The sequence below is a fragment of the Malaclemys terrapin genome, chromosome 19 (assembly GCF_027887155.1).
Source record: "Malaclemys terrapin pileata isolate rMalTer1 chromosome 19, rMalTer1.hap1, whole genome shotgun sequence".
Taxonomy (NCBI): Eukaryota; Metazoa; Chordata; order Testudines; family Emydidae; genus Malaclemys; species Malaclemys terrapin.
Window position 1 is genome coordinate 19,810,322 of NC_071523.1, and position 21,234 is coordinate 19,831,555.

Consider the following 21,234-nt stretch of genomic DNA (forward strand, 5'->3'; position numbering starts at 1 on the left):
CATTGGTCGATCTATTCTCCATGAACTTATCTAGTCCTTTTTTTTTTAAACAGAGTTTATTTTTGGCCATCACAACATTCCATGGTAATGAATGTCACAGGCTAGTTGTGCGTTGTGTGAAGTACTTCCTCTTATTTGTATTAAACCTGCTGCCTGTTCATTTCACCAGGTGACCTCTGATTTTTGTATTGTGTGAAAGTGTAACTAAACACTTCTCTATTCACTTTTCCCACACCACTCATGATTTTGTAGACCTCTAATCATATCCCGCGCCCCCTTAGTCACCTCTTTTCTAAGCTGAACAGCACTAATGTCCCTCGATGTGGGAAAGCCGTTTCATACCCTGGATCATCTTTGTTGCCTTTCTCTGAACCATTTTGTATTTTATTTATGGAATCAAAATCCAGTAAGCAATGGCCCCAGTCCTGATAATGTTCAAAAGTGCTGAAGTTTGCCTTGGGTCTTTGTATTAGCAAGTATAAATACAAAAGCATTTAGCACTGACTAGTAGAATGCAAGGAAGCTGTGCAGTTATTGCAGACAAGGAGCCTAGTTAAACTCTAGAAGGTCGCCCAAGATGGTAGGAAAGCAGTTCATACACCTGCTGTGAAGCACTGACACATGAAATAGGGAGATGCACATTTAGACAGGTGACCTAAGCATCACAACTTTCAAACACCTTAGAGATGAGCAAGTCCTAACCAAGGGAAGAATCATAGAATATCAGGGTTGGAAGGGACCTCAAGAGGTCATCTAGTCCAACCCCCTGCTCAAAGCAGGACCAATTCCCAACTAAATCATCCCAGCCAGGGCTTTGTCAAGCCGGGCCTTAAAAGCCTCCAAGGAAGGAGACTCCACCACCTCCCTAGGTAATGCATTCCAGTGCTTCACCACCCTCCTAGTGAAATAGTAATAGAATTGGAGATGCCAGAAAGAAGCAATACTGAATTCCTGAAAACAATGCCAAGTTCATCCCCAAATTTATCAGCTATTCAAAATGATGAACAACAACAGAAAATATGGCCTTTATTCCAATTCCTGGGCTTAACCTATAAATGATGTAGTTATAAAAGTCTATCCCCTGGCCATTTTCTGGACTTCCCCCTAGTCAAAATAAGAGACAGCGATCATCTTTGCCGCTGCAGTTATGCGAAGGATTTAACTAAATGCCTTTGTTTTAACTATTAATCGCCGGATTCAAAAGACACCACACTGTAAGAAGAGTCACATTTACCAGTGCAGTGCACCCCAGGAGGGCCCAATCCAGCAAATATTTACATGCACAAGAACCTTTTCAGACAGGAGTAGGTCCATTGAATTCCATGTATAAAAGATGACAGGTTTGGGCCGTTCAAAGGTAAGCTGTACTCTGGCATCTTATCAACTGACCCTACAGTCACTGCACAAGCTAAACTCTGAGCAAAGTCACAGGACTTTTGCCTGCATAAGGGACTCCAAGATCAGGTTCTAAAATGGAGACAATTTAATTTCTAACAAATATGTGAAGGAGTGTTTAAAGGTTACATACAACAGCATTTCAAATGCAAGTGCTGCAAAGTGCTTATAAAATTCATAGACATGTACACAGCACATAAGCTCTATAAAAACTGTACACTACAAATATAGTATAATATATACAAAATACAATAAATACAGCAAATTCATATCAATGTGGCAAAAGAAAAAATATTGCTTTCAGATTACTATAATCCCGTATTTCTGAATCCTGCAGTGGACAATGGTGCAGAACAATTGATTTTATCTCGGAAGGAAATGTCTTGAAATTTACAATGAATAAAAGGTGTTTTAAGGTCTGTTCCAGGATGTGCACGTACTGTGTTTTAACACACTACACCTCAGAACTCCGTGTTCTGTTTAAAGCAAAACTGCACAGTGGAATGTCGATTTATGAATGTTTATTTTACTAAAAAGCTAATGAGAGAAACTGTTATTATGAAATTAGGGCCCTGAAAATAGCCAGGGGAGAAGGTCACTAGAGCTAAACCTTTAAAAAAAAAAAAAAAATATATATATATATATATATATATATATATATATTTAAAAAAGGGATTTTTATTTTTTAGTAATTATAGTTCTTAAAACCCTTTCCCATTTTTAAGGCAATATTCAACCAACCTCTGGGATTCTATTTAGAGCTGAGTCTTGGCATTAACTAAGATTTGGGCAGCACTCCTCCTTGAAAAGGCTAGACTTATGAGTAAACAGAAGGGAAGGCCAAATTTCACCAAGGGTACCGGCTCTCTCCTCTCAGTATACACGGCTTTTGTTAGTGTCTCCAAGCATCATTTTGGTGGGCTGAGCTACAGAGGGGAAATCAGTCTCAAGACTATACTCCTCCCCTAATGCTACCAGCATTGGAGCTACACTGGTGGCAAATAATGGGCCACAAATTTCCTAGAGAGAGACAACCTATGAGGTATACCATATTTTCCTTCTCTTGCAGTCAGTGCTCCTGCTAATACCTAAGGAAGCTGCTTGTCCACACACACAAGGAAGGGCATACAGTTAAACATTTTACTATGCATTTACACTATTGTTCTTAGTAACAATTTAACGAGCTTCATATTTCTGTGATTATACAATCTGTTCCCTTCTAATCAAGAAGTATTTTCTCCTGCAACAGACACTTCCCCCTCCCACTATATATCCTTTACTGGTAGCAGGTTTCTCTTAGCCCACTCTTACAATATCAAACAATTCTATCTAAAGGAAGCTTTTGCCATCCCCACAGACTACTGGGCAGTGGAGCAACAATCTTATTCAGCTCTTTGGGAGGAAAGTGACGTAGAAGTGCAGCATGTTATGTTAAAAGTTAAATAATAAATAGATTGGGTTAACACTTCAAACAGCTGCTCACGAACACATAGCTGTAGAATAAGCTAGACTGCGGGTGAAATTCCAGCCCCACTGAAGTCAATAGTAAGACTTCTATTGAATTCAACAGGGCCAGGATTTCACAATGCGTTTTTATGAATAGGTTTGTCTCTTATTTGCAGTTCAGAAAATGTTACGTTGTCCGAGCAAATAGGATGGAGAAATCATTGATGTAGACTACGTGGCTGTCAAAGAGGCTATTTAAACAGCAACTTTTCTGGCACTTTGGTGACTTAAAAAAAATTAAAATTTATTGGGAACTTTTATTGTCTATTGGAGAAACATTTTGGTATATGTACTGCACTAACTGTGCACAGCAAATGCAGGTTGTAAAACCCACTGAAAAGTGTAGTAAAAGCCTTTGAACAGTAACTTCTCTCCTTCTAGAGAAACTGTTTTTCAAAGCTACACTTCCTGGTAGCTTTTACTCACAGACATGTATAAGGGCTGATCCAAAACCTACTGAAGTCAATCAGAATCTTTCTATTAAACTTCACTGGGAGTCAAATTAGGTCCTAAAAGAAGTATACATTATTGTTACAGAAAAATCATTTGCATAATCTCAGTTTAGAAACATAGCAGTTTTGATCTGAAGCATCCAAGAGAAATGACTAGCTTTTTACAGTTCTGTAAATTAAATGACCAAAATTAATTTTGTCCACTTTTGCTAAAACAAAATTTGCCCCCGCAACCAATAACCTGCCTCCCAGAATGATTAGAAACCCCTGAACAGATGGGATTGCTGTTGACACATTGATGGTTCTATAATTAAGGTTCAGTCAGTGGGTGTTGCTGAATTACTATCAAATCATGTTAGTATGTGGCATAATGGATAATTACAGTCTTCAGAGAGTGGGATGATTTTTTGTTTTACAAGATGTTAGGGTGGATAACAGAGAACAAGGCAGTTGACAAAAACTTTTCAGATTCTTGTTCTGCTTATAAACTGGGCACCTTATGGGTAGAGAGAAACTACAGGTTGGGTCTTGCAGGATTCAAAATAAGTTCCTGGCCTGCACTGGTGACTCTCCAATGTTATTTCTGAATTAAACAGCTCTGGTAGAGTTTTAATTTAGGGAAATTGCTATTTCACAAGTTCACTGCTCCAGGTGTTTATCTGTTCACATGAGTCTGTCTAATCATATTTATAAAATAAATTGTTTTGGAAGTACAATCTGCTTTTTTAAACATGACTGACAGAATAATTTATGCTTAAGCCCTTGCTATAAATGTCTAACAGGTACTCTGTATAAACAGGTATATTTTTCTATGTATATGTAGTTATAATAGAATATAAAAGCTGCTACCTGAAATATTCATTATACTGATCATATCAGACTTGGATCTGGAGATAAGACAGCCAACCCAAAGGAATGTAAGAGCAGTTAAAGTTTTTCTAGAAAGAGCATATTGTTTACCCACATCATTCTGTGGCTACGTAACATTGGCCAGCTAGAGAATTTCAAGGTGTCTAGTAAAGGAATACTTTTAGCTGCTCAAGACTTACTTTCTACTTTAATTTTTGTTAGCTGTACATTAGAACAGTTGGGTTGTGACACTTCTATGACACAAACTTAACTTCAGCAAGGCTACTGTGATTGCAATACAGCTATTGTGTTTCTAATATTCAGTGATGTGTTTCAAAGCCTAAATATGAGAATTTCTCTGTAGATTGGTTTTGATTTGCTGGAATGGTGCAGAAATACACATAGTAGACCTATACTGTAGGTAAGTGAGACTATAGTCTTATTGTAGTTCTATTTCTATACAACTAGTACTTATTTCCCCTCAATCAGGTATGTAGTGACACGATGACTTTTACTGTGTCACACAACCAAGCAAGTTTTGGCAAAGAACAATTACCAACAAATTGTATAGTGACTTCATTAAACTGATAAAGTCACATGATACAATGATTGCATTCCCTAGATGTTTGGGGAGTATTTGTAAGCGAACATTAGCTTTGGTTCAAAGGAACAGATACTTCAAAGCTTTGTTCTGAAAACCTGATGTAGTTTGAATCAGAAGGGCTAGAGTCTCAGCTGTGCTCCGCGGAAGGGCCAAAAGAGCCAGTTGTGGCTTTCTGATCCTGGGGCCAGTTCCTTACTTGTCCTAGCATCCAGGATGCTCGTTACACTAGCTACCACCCTAGTCCCATGGGACAATACACTGACCAGGGATAGCCGAAGCATGCTCTATTTTGGCCAGGATCTCTACATTGGTTGCTGCTGCAGTGGATAGTTCAGGATCTGGCTATGCTGGATCTATACTACTACGGACTCCCCCAGGCTGAGAGAATCCTCATCAGGGAAGGTTCGGCTGCTTTCTGCTCCCTCCATGCTATTGGGGAAGTGCAAAAGGAGTGCAGCAGGCCAGAGGCGCTGTCCCCAAAAGACTGCACATCACTAAAAGTGAGATGCAGGTTCTTGGGATAATTATACACAACACTGCACAGAGACAACCAATATCTAAGCTTTAACTATTGGGTAAATGAAGCAGTCAAACACTATTTGTGGTTGATAAACAGCAGTGTGTAGTTCAGGTGAAATGGATGATGTGGGACTCCTATCACTTGTAAACAAATCTTGGAAATGTTGTGCATCACATAAAACTTGCTCAGTTATGGAGACAAAGGAAACAAGTACTTCTCATGTCATCGCTTTGCATATGTTCTGCCAGTGCTTTTATTCAGGCCCCCTTTTGGGGTAGGGATCTTGCTTCCTACAGAGGGGGGTCGAAACTTTGTTGCTGTAGGACCCGATTTGGTTACGGTTAATCCTGCTGCTTTCCCTGGAAAAAGAACATACAGATTATCAATCACAAACAAATACTGCACATCTCTTGCATTTCAAGTACATGCCTGAGCTACAACATTGACAGAAATAAGATTGACTTTGAAGTGACAGGATTATTCACAGGCATGGTAATAGGAGATGGATCGTAAGTTTGAATCCAGGCCAGAGAGTAAACATTAACATCTGACATCAACATACCATCAGTTTGTTCAGAGACCCACCATATGTGACACGAGTCCATGGTCAGAGTTCAGTTCCCATCTACTTACCTGCCTCAGGCAGTTGTATGATGCTTATCAACCCCAGTGTCCTAATTTCTAGTTCTCTACAGGACAGATAAAGACTACCTATTCACTTCACTCCATTCCATAGTTAGGATTAGATTAGCATCTCTAATTGGCCCCTCTCAAGCCTGAGGCACATTGACAGTATAGGATTTAAGCGGCTGCCTGTGCACTACTGGATCTGTTCGGTTCATAGCATACCGTAGGATACAAGAGGGCAACTACAGCAAGAAGAGTCTTTGGGGCATGCTGCTCCATAAAATGAGACAAACGATAAGACAAAATTAAAAACTTCTCCATTCCATTACAACAGCGCATCTGTGCTGAAGTCATTGAGATTGACTGGAGTATCAGAGGGTAATTTGCCCTCTGTGTGCGCTATTTTATACTAACATATTTAGAAATACAGAGTCAGCATATACAAATACTTGAATAATGCATTGAATGGTTATTGACTAAGGATCAACCTGCTTTCTAGAATAGAGCCTTCTGCTTAAATAAGTGAACAAAGTGAAAAGCATAGTAATCACAAAGAAATCCATACCAGGCTGCATCAGCAGGGTTTTATTTAGTGTATGCACCCGCCGCAGATTCATTCTACAGCCATCTTTGCCCATTAGGTGAGATTTCCAGGCCTATGATAAATTAAGAAACAAGTGGTGTTACAAAAGCAGAGAAATAGCAGGTCTTTCATACGAAGGCTATTTCTGTATCTACACATATGCGCAGGCATGCGCACGCACACACACTTTTTACAGCATCAAAGGAAAAATGAAATGCTAGGTGTTATTTTACTGAGAAAAGCAAGCAGATTTCAATAGTTTTGGCCTGCACGGAGGACAAAATCAGGAACATCTCACAGACAGCTTGGGTTTAAGATGACACGCTGTCTCATTCTTTTGCCTATTAACTACTGTCTTGATCAGATTTAGAAAAGACCTCTGAATGAAAACCAAACATGGATAATCAATTCCTGCTGTAACCTGAACAAGCCTAAATGTAACTCCATCAAATCACTTAGCAAAGGAAATTAAGGTGTGGGGAGAATTAGAGGCACCACTTTCTGCTCCAAGGCTGATTTCAAAAGAAGCAAGGCGGCCATTAAAATCTTTTAGAACAGCCTTTGAAAGTAGTTTGCTACCAGTTTGCATTTACTATCATTGTTCTAAGCAACAGAGAGTCCTGTGGCACCTTTAAGAATAACAGATGTATTGGAGCATAAGCTTTCATGGGTGAATGCCCACTTTGTCGGACGCATGCGACGAAGTGGGCAATCACCCACGAAAGCTTATGCTCCAATACATCTGTTAGTCTTAAAGGTGCCACAGGATTCTCTGTTGCTTTTTACAGATCCAGACTAACATGGCTACCCCTCTGATACCCGATACCTATCATTGTTCTAGAATCTGAAGCCACAGGCAGAGACTCCAGGCACTTTTTGATATGGTTATGTTCAGGCAATGTAGGTAATTTCAGTGTTAAAGGACAAATTATTGAAGTCTTAGTAACAAGACTAGCAAGACCAATTTGACAGTACACTCATTTTCTCTTACCTCCTCTCCTGGGGCGAAGTTTTCATGGCACAATGGACAATGGTTTGCCACCTTTTCTGGTTTTGCAGCTGAAATGATTAGAAAGAAAGAAGAGTTACGCTATTGCCACGTGCTTTGCCAAATGCGAGAGGAACAGATCGATCTCTGCCTGTTTCTGTGAGCAAGAGATGGAACTAGCTGCTATTCTACCTTCCCCTGCCTAGTCAAGAAACCGATCTCATGATCAAGGGAGAACAGCTAACACGGAAGTGCCTTCAGCTTGTTCTACAGTGATGAGGAGCAAACTAAACTGTGGAGCAATCTCAGGGGTTTTCTGTTCTTGCTCCGTAGACACTCCCACATGCGTTAATAGGAGCTAAGTGCAGGGAGCACTGAAAAGCAAAAACATTTAGGCCAAAAATATTCAATCCTTAGCCTCAAGTTAGGATTCCAAATCCATAGTTCAGCACCTACATAGAAGTGGCCTGATTTTCCAAAGGAATTGAGTCCTTGCAGCTCCCCCTGGCGTCACTTATTCCATTTGAAACTACTCACGATTGCAAGTCTTTCCCTTCACATGTTTGGGCAGTTCCTCTTTTGGAATGGCCTCGCTACAGCGCTGACATTTCCCAAAGCCATCTTTTTTATCACACTCAGTCAGCAAGTGCTCGGTCAGGCTTGCTATCTCCACCACCTGCAACAGGAAACCAGACAGGTGGCTGAGAATACAAGAGATACAGGAATAGACTTGTATTGTGCTATGAAATTAAGAATAATATTTTCCAAAGATCTCAAGTGACTTTAGAGCTCAAATCTCATTTTTAAAAGTGACGTAGGCACTTACAAGCCTAAATGTCATTGAAAAAAATCAATGAAACTTGGGCTCCTAATTCACCTTTGAAAATGGGGCTCAGGGTAAAATTTCAAAAATGCCTAAATCTGATAAAACTCTGCTTGTGTTTCTTACACATGTAACCTGCACATTTAAAGTGAAACTGTAACATTATAGTCTTAAAAATAAAACAAGGAAAGATAACTTAAAACTTGTTCCTGTGTTTAACTCTATTCTTACCTTTAAATACAGATGTTAGAAATGATTCCATGTATTGTACTCTGTATGAACATAGAAGTTGCTAACACTGCATGTATGTACAGGGAGGCACTGAGACAAAACAGGAACACATGCTTCTTTCTGGGACAATCTTTGCACAACATAGCTAGCAGCGTCTAGATAGATGCTTCAAAGCCACCTTGACTGCCAGTGGTTGAGTAAAGAAATGAAAGATTCACATTAAACACTCAGTAAGGGCTCCTAGGCCAAGTTCATCCTGAAATAAATGGATGCAATTCCCTTGGAGGTCTCGGGGCCAACAAGTGTTGTAAGCTGAGCTTCAGGTAGAAGTTGGTCACAAAGCAGATGTAAATATTGAAGTAAATTTGGACTGATCTAAAAATCAGTGGGTGTACAAAATAACGGAGCTTACACACTAAAGAACAGAAAGGTAGAGGTGGGAGGAGGAAGAGGAAAAGCAATTGAAATAAGCTACCCCCGGCCTCTCTCACTTTTTAGTGCTTGTTTGAATTGCTTCTCCTGCTACATCCCTCTTCTTCCCACCCAAGGTGTACCTTAAATTGAAAGTGCAAAACAAATGTATGACAAATTGGAACAAGTTACTCGACAAGTAACACCGGAATGTTAAAGTGCCCCCACAAATACATACATATCTGAAACAGGGCCCACACTGAGCTGGTTAGTAGTCATATGGCATGCTGCCTTGTTCTCCAGGATCTCAGCGCTTTTAAAAAGACAAAATCTAGTCTCTAGATGTGATAATTGTCGAGACAGCCTCAAAAACATGTATGGAGCGAAACTGATAAAGTGATGCCTGCCCACATTTGCAGAGCCTGAACCAACGGCACCGAGTGTTATCAGCTGCCCGATTCATCTCAATGGGAGCTTACTGAGATGCCTAAAATGTTAACAATACAACTGATTGTCAGACTGTGTAAAAAAAGGAGACGGAGGGTTAGATTATGAAAATCTGCACATTCACAATCTACTGTGAATGACAGCTCCCTTTGGCACCTGCAACATATGTGTTTGGGAGACACTGCTACGTTCCTCCCTCAACGAAGAAAGAGTTGAGCCCAGCAGAATCCGATTGAGGGGAAGTCAAGCGCAAGGAGCCCAGCAGAGCCAGGGGTGTCTTAGGACCCAAGTGGGGGGAAAGCCGAGCCCAGAGAGCATGTGTGATCATATTTTGAACATCTGCGTAATCAACTCTGACTAGGTCTCTTCTGTGGGCAGAGCTGATTTTGTGGGTGGAGTTTGGAAGAGTATCACTAACTTCTCCTCCCCCAGTACGACATCTGGTCTGAAATGATTTAGAATTTCACATACAGCAAGAGCTCTGATTTTCACACATGCATCTGCAACTTACACTGCGTAGCAGTGATTCCCCTATAGATGTGACACCGCCTTTCCTTCCAAACAACACTATTTAAAAGATATTTGTCCTAACCCAGAAGAGAGATCCCCTTCATTTCCAATTTCCTCATTCTAACGGTGCTGTTACATTTTAAATGGACAAGTATGTTGAGCAGATTTATTTTGGTTGTTAATCTGGTTCCTTATACTGCTCCTCTCCTCGTGTTATTGTCCATGACAATGATTTTGCTGTAAACAGAACTTTTTGTTAAACAGCAATTTTCATCTTTTGCAGCTTATCAATTGACAACAGAATAATTCACTGCTTGTGTTAGTTCTGGAATGTGTATGTTAGGTTGTATATTGATACAAGCTTTTGAGTCCAATGCCTGACCTGTTTGCAGTGCTCACATCTTGTCAACATAGGGCAATGTTTCCAGTAATGGAGATCCAAGCCTTCCTCTGTGAAGGATTCGTCCCTTTCACCACAAAAAATGCATAGGCTGGAGAAGACAGAGGAAGAACAACAAATGCTATAGATTACTAAAAGAAACAGGTAGTCCAAGTTGAGGGGAAATATCTTCCCGTTTAAAATAATTCTATGATATAGACAGTTTTTTTGTACAAAACATCTTCCCTACAGAATTCCCGCCTCTGATTGGGCTCAGGGAGAGACTTTTGTAAAGTTGTAATGTAGCTATAACTAAAAACGTTCACTCAAAGAGAGAGACGTTATTACAAATAAATACTGGGGAGAGCTCACTTGGACAGTTTACCTGATCTCAGAAAGCATTCTGTATCTTCATCAAGCCCCTAAGTGTGACAATCTTAGTCTTAGCTTTGCCTCTGTTCCTGTAGCAGTGATAGACTGTTATATTGTGACAGTTTTCTAATCCATGGACACAACTTCTCAAACACATGTACAAACCTCACACTGTACAAGTGGTGAAGGATATGTAATCCTGATTTGTCCATTATTAATTATATTTATTTTGGAAGATAAAGAATAAGGAGGAAGAAATTAAAATATTCAAAATGGCCCCTATTAACACTTAACAATTTAAATCTTATTTAATGAACTGTCCACAAATGTCAGTATAGATATTTGCATTTGGATGATCACTAACTGCTCTTTAGCAATTACTCTTTTAAAGTGGTTAGAAGCTGCTGCTTTTACTTACTTATCTAAATAATTTGCAACCGAGGAATGATCATCTGGAATCTCTGTTGCCGCAGGTAGGGTGACTTTCTTTACCTGCTCACCTGTAACAAGGAATCTATTAAACTCAATAGATGGTTCTTAGTTCTTTTTGGATAAATATTGTTTCTCAAGGTCTTAATGGTAACTGACTATTTGGAGTAGTACACTCCTAAACATTGAAAAGTAACTAAAGCGTACGCAGTGCCAAGAGGAAACGGTTCCTGGATACAGCAGGACAATTGCTTGCCTTTTGGGTGCACTGCCATATACAAAACAGCAGCAATGGACCGTTTGCACACACAGTCACCACTTAAAATATTGGTGAACATTTTGAAAATAAAGCGGCAGATGATTTTACCTCAGTGTGAGGAGAAATCCAAACTGGCTTCAATCCAAGCCAATCTGATAGAATCAAGCCAATCTGATCTGGTGCAAGAAACCACCCACCTAGCTGATGGCAACCAATGTTGGCACACTAAATGGTCAGTTCTCCCCTGAAGACTGAATGATTCTGTCAGATTGAGGTCAACCAATCCAAAGCTCTAGGATCGGTGTGTTTCTGAACTCCGAGGAGTCAGTGTGCATTATGTCATAGCCAGTCATCTACTGGTTGCCATGTGTCCTAACTACTTCCCCATCCAAAACATTTCAAGGTTAATTTGGTTTCTGTGTTTCTTTGAATAGTTTTAAGCTTTACCTACCTTGAGTCTTTGGCTTTTGAAAATCATTTTCTTTCTCCTGCCAAACAGAGAAGTAGATGTCAGTAACTGCCTTAGTGACTAAGGCACCAGCCAAGAAAGAATGATTTCTTGGTATTTCAAGAAAGAAGAAATCCAGAGAAAGTCCAGTCAGTGAACAAATGAGATGCACGGTCAAGGCAGCATAGGTTGTGGTGCAGACAGGCAACCTTCCCAAAGAGGATGTCTCCTGTGTGCTGGGTCACAACAGTGTTCCTCCGGTAGACTTATTCCTTTCCCTGCCTTGGTACAGGCATGTATATTAGAACAGAGTGGGCAACAGCCCCTCTACCATGTCAGGGTGCAGTTATTAACCTTTTAAAGTCAAGTATATTCAAATCCAATTGCTGACAATTATATAGTATAGCATCATTCTAAAGTGACCTACATGAGTTATGTATAGCAGGGGTAGGCAACCTATGGCATGCGTGTCAAAGGCGGCATGCGAGCTGATTTTCAGTGGCACTCACACTGCCTGGGTCCTGGCCACCGGTCTGGGGGGCTCTGCATTTTAATTTAATTTTAAATGAAGCTTCTTAAACATTTTAAAAAACCTTATTTACTTTACATACAACAATAGTTTAGTTATATATTATAGACTTATAGAAAGAGACCTTAAAAAAAATTAAAATGTATTACTGGCACACGAAACCTTAAATTAGAGTGAATAAATGAAGACTCGGCACACCACTTCTGAAAGGTTGCTGACCCCTGATGTATAGTATCCTTGCACCGCTCTAACAAGTACTTGGACATTTTAAAGCCTGTAGAAGCAGTCTCCAAATACCACATGATAGATTAAACAATTCTACATGGATGCAATTTTTGTACCACTGTACCAAAAACAAAGCATAGAATTTTAATTTAGACTTCTCTTTCTGCTGTGAATAAAGACCAGTCCCTTCATGTATTTCAGTTAAACTTCTTGTGGTTTAATATAGTACCAGAGTTATCACAAAGCAGCTTTCATCTCACAGAACACAGCAGCTTAATCTGTTTCCAGCATCCATCAGGAAAAAATAATAGGACCAGTACCTGTAATTACTCCACCATTACAAGATAATTTCAACCCAGGACATCTGATCAAAAATGATATTGACCTTTCCAGCCTGAACTTCTGCCTGGATCTCCTTCAGTGCAGCTAGCTGCCCTTGCAGGACCTTAATCTCCTCTTTCTTCTGTTTTTCTGCTTCTTCTGTGGCTGCCTTTTTCTGTGCCTGTTAAGAAATACTCTTTCAGTTACAGCGGTTTTGTAATGCTCTCATATACAGGGAGGGATGCAAAAACACCATTTAATCTAGAACATAAAATTGTTTTCTTACCATGTGTAAAACTAACAACTGGTCCATCACAATATAAACAAAAAAAGCTCTTCTATGCTAATTTTAAATAAATGTATTATGATTTAGACATGTTTATCCTATAAATACCCCACTGACAGATAATGAATAAATTAACATATCTTCCATTCGTTCCAGTCACAGAATGACCATACTGCCATTGAAACCTAGATTTTTACCTTACTGATGTGAAAATATTGTTATTGTTTCAGAAATATAATCTGTGCTTTTTTCCATGCTTGATCCCTATTATAACAGTGAATATAAATGGATTTATATAGTAAAGTGAGGGCGAGTCTGTTTTTTACTATACAACTGTGATATTTACAATTATGAAATTCTGCCGTAAGTGTTATAACAATTTTTCTATATGATCAGTGCAGCTACAAATTCAATATACGGTTCCACCAAGACACTGCTGAAAATACAGTATCTTAATACAGCTGCACACTTTCCAGTCTTATTACTTACCCTAAGCTCAGCCTCAGTAAGTCTACCATCTATTTTTGTAAATCCATCAAAGAGTGTTTTATAGAGAACATTCTTGCGTGTGTTGGCATCATCTGGAGGAAGATAGTCCAGTATAATGGCCTGGTGCTGCCTGTACATGTCGAAGATAATCCGTAATGCTGTATCGCGTACCTCATATACTCTGTGCTCCAATGCCCCTGTCGCAAACTGAAAATATTGGTGAAAAAGGTTATTCTAATTTTCTTCTGGAGTTAAACTGGGCTGGACTATTCTCACCACATTGGGGGAAAAACAAAGGTAGCTTTAAACCACCGTCACCAGCCCCATTTCCACTGTGTGCTGAGCACAGCTCGGTCAGGCCAAAGGATCTGTCCCTTAATCTGGAGTGATTGCCCACTGCAATGGGAGCATTGTTATTGTCTATTAGTTAGACCGACCGACCGACATGTTTCTCCAACCAAGTATCCTTTATAGCTTTTCTTTTGCATTATGGATCTTCACAATGTTGACTAATGCCACCTAGAGAAGCTCACTGGGCCTCATTAACTGGTGCATGCGCCAGGCATTCTAACACAGATAAACTAACATTCATCCAAGAAAAAGAGACTTAAAATACTGTAGTTTCAGACTCTTACCCTCATGACGTTGTCAATGGTAAACCCAGAGTTTTCTGTTCCCAGGTCTTTCAACAGCCGTTCCACCAAGTCCACCTGACTCATTGCCAGATGAGTAGGGGAATTCGGTTTCAATGGCTGGACCAGATGAACCGGAATGATTTGAAGAGGTTTAACTTCATTACATAGTGCCATTTCCTGTAGGGAAATACAGAGTTAACTCGCACAGGAAAATGCTGAAACACAGGATGAAATGGTTTGCAAAGCCAATGTTATTCAGGACCTCATAACCAAGACTGTCCCATGTTAGTTACAATGAGGTAAGCCTTTCAGGAGAGGCAGATGGTCATTCACTATTTCAACACAGTCTGCTGTACACAGCATAAAGAGAAGAAAAAAAAAAGTGTCAGTCTTGCTATTGACAACAGCTTTATTGACAAAGAACATGCACATATTGCATCTGCTGAGAAATATGTATTTCACTGGGACCTTTCATCTGAACAAGACCTGCAGAATTGGATACTAAGTTTTTTTGTTTTTAAATAACTGCAGTAGAGAGAAAATTTCCTAGAAGAAGTCTGATGATAATGCCTCAAGACTGATCTCAGGCAAGTGCTTCAGCAGAGGAAATCTACCACCTCACATTTTATTGATCTACTAAGGAAACAGCCTCATAGCTGAATTCTGTTAACATAAGATGCTTGCTGTTCAGCCATTTCAATGCTAGACAGTACCTATTCTAGCTGTGTGCACAAAACTGATAATTTTAACATGTTTGTAGAAAAAAATAAAGTAACTTTCACTTAACATTTTAGTTTTATTAGGCTAGATTCTGATTTCAATAAGAAACCTGGATTAAATCCACTAGCTCCTGATCTAGTATGTAGCATAACAGATCAGAATCTGACCCATTGAGTAAATTTAACAAATAAATACAGTTATTTTTCCCTGTGAAAAAATATTAATATGCATGAATCAATAATTGTTCCTTCCACTAATGAACAGTGAAGACTAGCATTTTCATATGTTCTATGCTTTTATGAAGGGTAAAGAAATGCATATTTCTAGGACAGTTCTCCATTCCTACATAAGTGCTAAATCCTAAAACATGATTAATGCAATTGGAGGTCTCACTTGTGTTCAAATTACACTAATTTTTGTGCCCATTTAATTTTTTCAATGCCACATCGCAAAGATAAGGTTTTGGTTTGTATTTTTTAACATTTCAAGTAATGTTTGTAATTTGGTTCATTAGTTTATTTTTACTTTCAGTGTGGTGCCAAGCATCATTATGGTCTTCAACACCAAAAAAAAGTCATAACATTTAGTTTAATAGTTGTGTTTTAAATTTGCTAAGGTCACATGAAAAGGGAGAAAAGTATATTTAAGCTAAGGTTTCCTCACTTGTCTAAGGAGCTACCAACAACAAGTAAATTAAAAGAAACACCCAAGTCAGTTGTGACAATAGAAGTATGGAAGCACAGGCACCAGATCATGAGGCTATGAAGCCAGGTAGTATTCCCTTGAAATCACTGCACTCTGTCCTCTTGTAAGCAAACCTGACAAAAAAGGGAACAATAGAGAAGGAGCCAGACATTAGTTCAGGTAGGTTGTGCAGAAAGAAGAGTCTGTTTTAACAGGTTTACTGTAACTTAGCTCAGACCATAAGCCACTATTGGTCTTGCCAGCACAACTGACTGAATATTGGTTGCCAGTGGCTAGAAAAGAGAGAGTAACAGCTTACAGGAGAAAAGTGAGACATTTGATCCTGGTGCAAGCTGCTTCACAAGAATATGTAGTGGATGCACATGGAGGAAGAACACTGATCTGCCGGCACCCATTGCACAGGATAATTTATGAACCTTTCATTTGCACGGTCTGTGTGGGACCCCTGTGCCAAAGGAGTAAGTGGCATCAGAGAAACAGCTTCTTTCATAAATTGGTTTGATTTTAAGTGATTATGGAGCAATGTTTCATTTAAACTTAGTTCATATTTTTTAAAGGACACATGAATGATCTGCATTCACTTTTCAAGTAAGAGGCAAACCTACAGGAAAAGGTACTAAGTGTATATAGGAAAAGGGCTGCTTGACCATCTTTTATACCTCCTGTAGGGAAATGTCATACAAAATACCTACCGTAACATTACACTGTCACTCTAAATATTTCTTAAGTTTTATTGTTTAGGTTCTATTAAGATTTTTTTATTTTCTGCTAGCAATAATATAATAAGTACATCCTCCTCCTTTTCCAAGTAACAGTACTCTATGTCCTGGCTACAAAACTACACCACTAATGGCTTCCTCATTTCCTTTCAAGTATACAATTACAAAATCTATTGTACATGAGCCAAGAGGTATTCATTAAATAAATAAGCCACCTTTGGCTTTAAAGTGACAAACCAGAGCAGTGCTCACACCATCCCTATTAAAATCTGAGTCAAGTCGGCAATGAAAGAAAAAGCTTTTCTCCCCATCTGGATGAATACAATGATAAAATAACCCAGAGTCAGTGACTCACCTAGTACCCTCCTGGCACTATATTAACACATATACACACAGAGAATTACTTTTCCTGCATCGAAGTTTTACTGGAAAACAGAGTCTGTACTTCAACAGCAGTTCACAAATGCTCACTGCCACCACATGAGGAATGGATTGTCAATTTTTAAATTGGCATTTTTTTTTCTTTTGCTAAATCCGATATTTATATCATTTGTTTACTTCTAATTAAAAATTTCCCTTAGTATTTATTGCAATTAGGTTAAAAGACTAAAAAATGACTAAAATTCAGTCACAGAACAGGTAAAGTTTACTTATAATTTTACAATTAGTTTGAGTGTAAATATATTTTCTTTTAATCAAAAATTCTACCATATTACAAATAGGAGACAAGGACTATCTAGGTACTTTCATAGCTCTCATCACTGCAGTACCCCTCAAATTAATCATAATAAAAAAAGAATGGCAAACTAAACTGTGTGTCCATTCTGCTCTTGCAGGAGTAGACTGAAAGCTAGCAGATTACTCCACAACGAGTAGATTCGAGCAAGCTGCTGAAAAAGTAATTGTGAGGAAGCTAAGTCAAACAAATGGAGTTAGTTCCAACTACTGTGAGGTTCATGGGCATTATCTCTTCTGTGAGTGAGTTCCACAATTTAGGTCCAAATCCTCTGAGAGGTCTGTCTCCTGCATTCACAAGCAGTACAAGATGAATCTCAGGAGTTCCAGTTCACGAGATATTTCAACATTTTGAAATATGGTTTAATTCCAATTCAGCACAATATTTTGAAATTTCTTATGAACTGGAAATCCTGAAAAATATTTTGCTTCTCATATACCAACACATTACATTTCCAAAAAAGAAACACGCTTTCCAGAGGGCAGCTGTTGACTAAAATTGACTTTCTTGGCAGGATACCGCAGTGAAATGGACAAGAATGTCCATTTCAGTCAGCAGTTCAGCTGGAGCTTTCAAGTTTTGCAACTTTTGGGGTGGACCTTCTTGGGGCTGGCGATGGAGGGCTTCCAGACCTGAGGGCAAGCTGGCTTCTATGGCTGCCTGCCTGGGAGCTGAGCAGCACTGGAGGGAGCCAGCCCAGGAGTCTGGAAGTGTAATCTGTAATGAAGTATTGACCAGAAATATCACATTCAAACCAAAAAGGATAATTAACCTTTAGTGTCAAAACAACCAACCATGATGGAGTTTATTTAGGTTAATCCAGCAGCAGCAGCAAACTGATAACTATAGCACCAATATATCTTATTACATTTTCATATATTAACTTTACATTTGATTTTGGACAGATGTCATGCAGTCCGTGTCTTGGTGGCATTTTCAGTCTGTCGTATGTGTGGGTAAAACCGCTAAATGTTGTGTTAAAAGTCAGTCTAATATGCATTTCCAGATGACATTCCTACCTGAATAAAGTTGGCAGCCACAATACGAAGACGGGTTGAGGAGTCTCCTGTTCTAGAAAGCAGATTTGGAAGCGTTCTTTCCACACAATGAGCTGTTTCCAGTTTACCTAGTTTATGCTTTGGTATATACTGAGTTATGATCATTTTCAAAAGTTTCAGGGAAGCTTGGAAAACCTGCGTTAAAAAGATTATTAAAACAAAAAATATTTTAAAATCTCCTATTTCCATGTAATACAGGTCATGGGCAGTAAACAAAAATACACTTTTACTGTATACCCCTGACTAAAACTTGGAGGGGTCAGCTCGGGAGGGTGGCCCTGGGGGCACTGCAGGTGCTCGGAGGGAGGGGGATGGTGGGGCTGGGACAGGCTTCCTACCCAGCTCCTGGGAAGCGGCGATCCCAGCCCCTAGCTCCACATGCTGCCTCTGCTCTGTCCCAAGCCCTGGTTCTGCAGCTGCCATTGGCTGGAAATCACGGCCAATGGGAGCTGCGGGGGCGGTGTCTGCAGGCGGAAGCAGCACTGTGGAGCTAGGAGCTGAGGGAGGAGAGTTCCTGTCACCCTTCTGGGGAGCCCCCCCGCAGGTAAGCACCGTCCCACACCCCAACCTCCAGCCTGGAGCCCCCCCGACACCCGAACTCCTGCTGCTCCAGCAGAGTCCGGTGCACCTGGCCCGGGAGCTGCCTGAGCTGCTCAGGAGGCCCCTGGCCCAGGTGCACTGGCCGCTGCAGGAGTCACAGAAAGTCACAGAATCCGTGACTTCCATGACAAACACGGAGCCTTACCCATAAAACATATTATTTGCTAAATAACCTAAGTTTCTCTTTCTACTATAGCATTTACGTTCTGTATAAACGTTTCATAAAACTTATTTATTGAGCACTGTCACTATTCTTGGTGGTATGCAATATACAGACAACCCAAGATGCTCACGTTTTATAAACTATTAAAATATTTACCTCTATATTATGCAGTTCCCTACATTCTACAGCAATTAAAAACCTGCATGAACTCACATTTTTGTAAAATTGCACCTATTATTCAAAGCCAAAATTAATATAACAGCATTCCCTTTTAGAGTGTAGGCTACTCAGATATGTAATATTATTAAATTACAATTATTTTTTCAACTAAAAGCCTTCATTTACTAGGCCCTGATCCTGCAACTTGTTCCATGTGAGTATAGCCCTGCACAAGGCTGTGCAGGACTGGAGCGTCAATGAGGATATTTTTATTATGAAACAGTATTACTCACTGAAGACACTATGTCTTTTATGGCTCTTCTTATAAGAAAGACAGCAGCTCTAAGCATATTCTTTAAATCATCCTTAGATGTGCTGGCAGACATTTCCATCAGCTTTTTATATGTAGCAAGCAATGCATCTTCTCGATACGACCAAGTCTTGGAATATGCTCCTGCAACCTGATACAGAGCAATATTACTGTTAAAATGGCTAATACTGGCAACTCAATGCATAATTTAGTGTGACACAGAAAGAGATTTGCAAAGGCAAACTGTGAATTAAACGCCCAAATCCCATTTACTTTCAATGGGACTGAGGCATTTTACTTCTTTTTGCAGCCTTGAAAATCTCTTCCATAAGATTGCTTAAAGGAAAAATGAGACTTTATACCAAAAGAAAAGGGATTAATACCTTAATCTCAATAAATTATCCCAGATTTTGGCAATTACCTATCTACCGACAAAGCACCAATCACTGGCACTAGCAGTGAAACTTCCATCAGAGGACAAATTCGAAAGCAGATAATCTGTAAACATTTTATTTCGCTCCCAAAAATGGATGAACTAAATGGATGAACTACATAAACTTATCTAGATATAATAGATTCCTCTGATAATATGTAATCAACTCATTAGCAACAGAAAGTTAGGTAGCCATGTAAATGCTGAAAATAGGCACCTGATTTTAATACTAATTATAGCAATACCAAACTTTAGATTTGAAGTTCTATTTAATCATCACATATATGAAGCCATTATCTCATCATGCTTTTGTTCAAAGTGAATTCTAAAATGACTCAAGATCTGGATTATAAATATGAAGTTGTTTATTTTTCTGGTCTTTACCAAGGCCTCTCCGAAAACTTCAATGGCAGGGCTAGCCTCCCTCAGCACTTTCTCAGTTAATGGTTCTGGTTCCCCAGTGATGCCACTTCTTGGAGTATCACTGATATCTTCCTCATTCATCTCTGGCTCAAGGTAGGCAAATCCATCCTCATGCTGCTTACGAATAGCTGGAAGAGGTCTCTCATCGTATGGCAAAAATTCAACCTAATGGAGAAGACAAGCAAAGTAATTCTAATTGTGACTCAGATCTGATGTTGTTCCATCACTACTTTGATTCATTTCAACACAATCCAGCCAGACTTTTCTCCAGAGTTAAAATGCAGGAGATACAAATGCAGGTTTGGAAGTTTTCCTTTTTTTTATCCTGTTGCCATGGCAACAGTGTTTTCAGAATGGAAGTCAGTACAAAGGATATATTTTATATGACATTAAGCGGATAAGATAAAAATATTATGGAATTCCATTTATAGCCACTCTCCAGATATGAAGACAATGTAAAGTTACGTTATTTTACTCCAGTGTGCTGTAAAGAGATTATTGCTGCTCTTAGGGTCCAATCCAATTCCTACTGAAGTCAATGGGAATCTCCACTGGCTTCAGCAGAAGTTGGGCTGGCCTTATTGGTGATGTCTACACTGCAATTAGACACCTAGAGCTGGAGGGTGCATCTGACTTGGGCTCAGGCTCAGAGGCGGTTTAACTGCAGTGCAGATGTTCCAGCTCAGGCTGCAGCCTGAGCACTGCACAGGATCCTAGAGCCTGGCTCCAGCCTGAGCCTGGATGTCTATACTGCAATGAAACAGCCCTGCGGCCCCAGCCTTGCGAGCCCGAGTCAGCCGGCATGGGCCAGCCATGGGGTTTTAACTGCAGTGTAGACGTACGCTTAGTGTTTCTGGTTCCAAGACTTTTATTACGATTACTGCCTGGAT

At 39.6% G+C, this 21,234-nt stretch overlaps 1 protein-coding gene across 4 annotated transcripts in view; it reads right to left on the reverse strand.

The window, feature by feature from the left end:
* Nucleotides 1–2,057: 2,057 nt before the first annotated feature.
* The window catches only part of CEP104 (centrosomal protein 104), a 34,295-nt gene continuing 15,118 nt past the window's right edge, over nucleotides 2,058–21,234 (reverse strand). For all 4 annotated transcript variants that reach the window (XM_054009251.1, XM_054009250.1, XM_054009252.1 and 1 more), the window contains 13 exons: nucleotides 20,306–20,509; nucleotides 19,472–19,639; nucleotides 18,218–18,391; nucleotides 14,319–14,495; nucleotides 13,684–13,890; nucleotides 12,973–13,089; nucleotides 11,837–11,873; nucleotides 11,116–11,197; nucleotides 10,329–10,437; nucleotides 8,062–8,200; nucleotides 7,528–7,595; nucleotides 6,519–6,609; nucleotides 2,058–5,685 (listed from right to left, as the gene is read on the reverse strand). In XM_054009251.1, coding sequence (XP_053865226.1) covers nucleotides 5,549–5,685; nucleotides 6,519–6,609; nucleotides 7,528–7,595; nucleotides 8,062–8,200; nucleotides 10,329–10,437; nucleotides 11,116–11,197; nucleotides 11,837–11,873; nucleotides 12,973–13,089; nucleotides 13,684–13,890; nucleotides 14,319–14,495; nucleotides 18,218–18,391; nucleotides 19,472–19,639; nucleotides 20,306–20,509 — 1,710 coding nt within the window. In that variant the 3' untranslated portion in view covers nucleotides 2,058–5,548. The remainder of the gene's footprint in view (nucleotides 5,686–6,518; nucleotides 6,610–7,527; nucleotides 7,596–8,061; nucleotides 8,201–10,328; nucleotides 10,438–11,115; nucleotides 11,198–11,836; nucleotides 11,874–12,972; nucleotides 13,090–13,683; nucleotides 13,891–14,318; nucleotides 14,496–18,217; nucleotides 18,392–19,471; nucleotides 19,640–20,305; nucleotides 20,510–21,234) is intronic.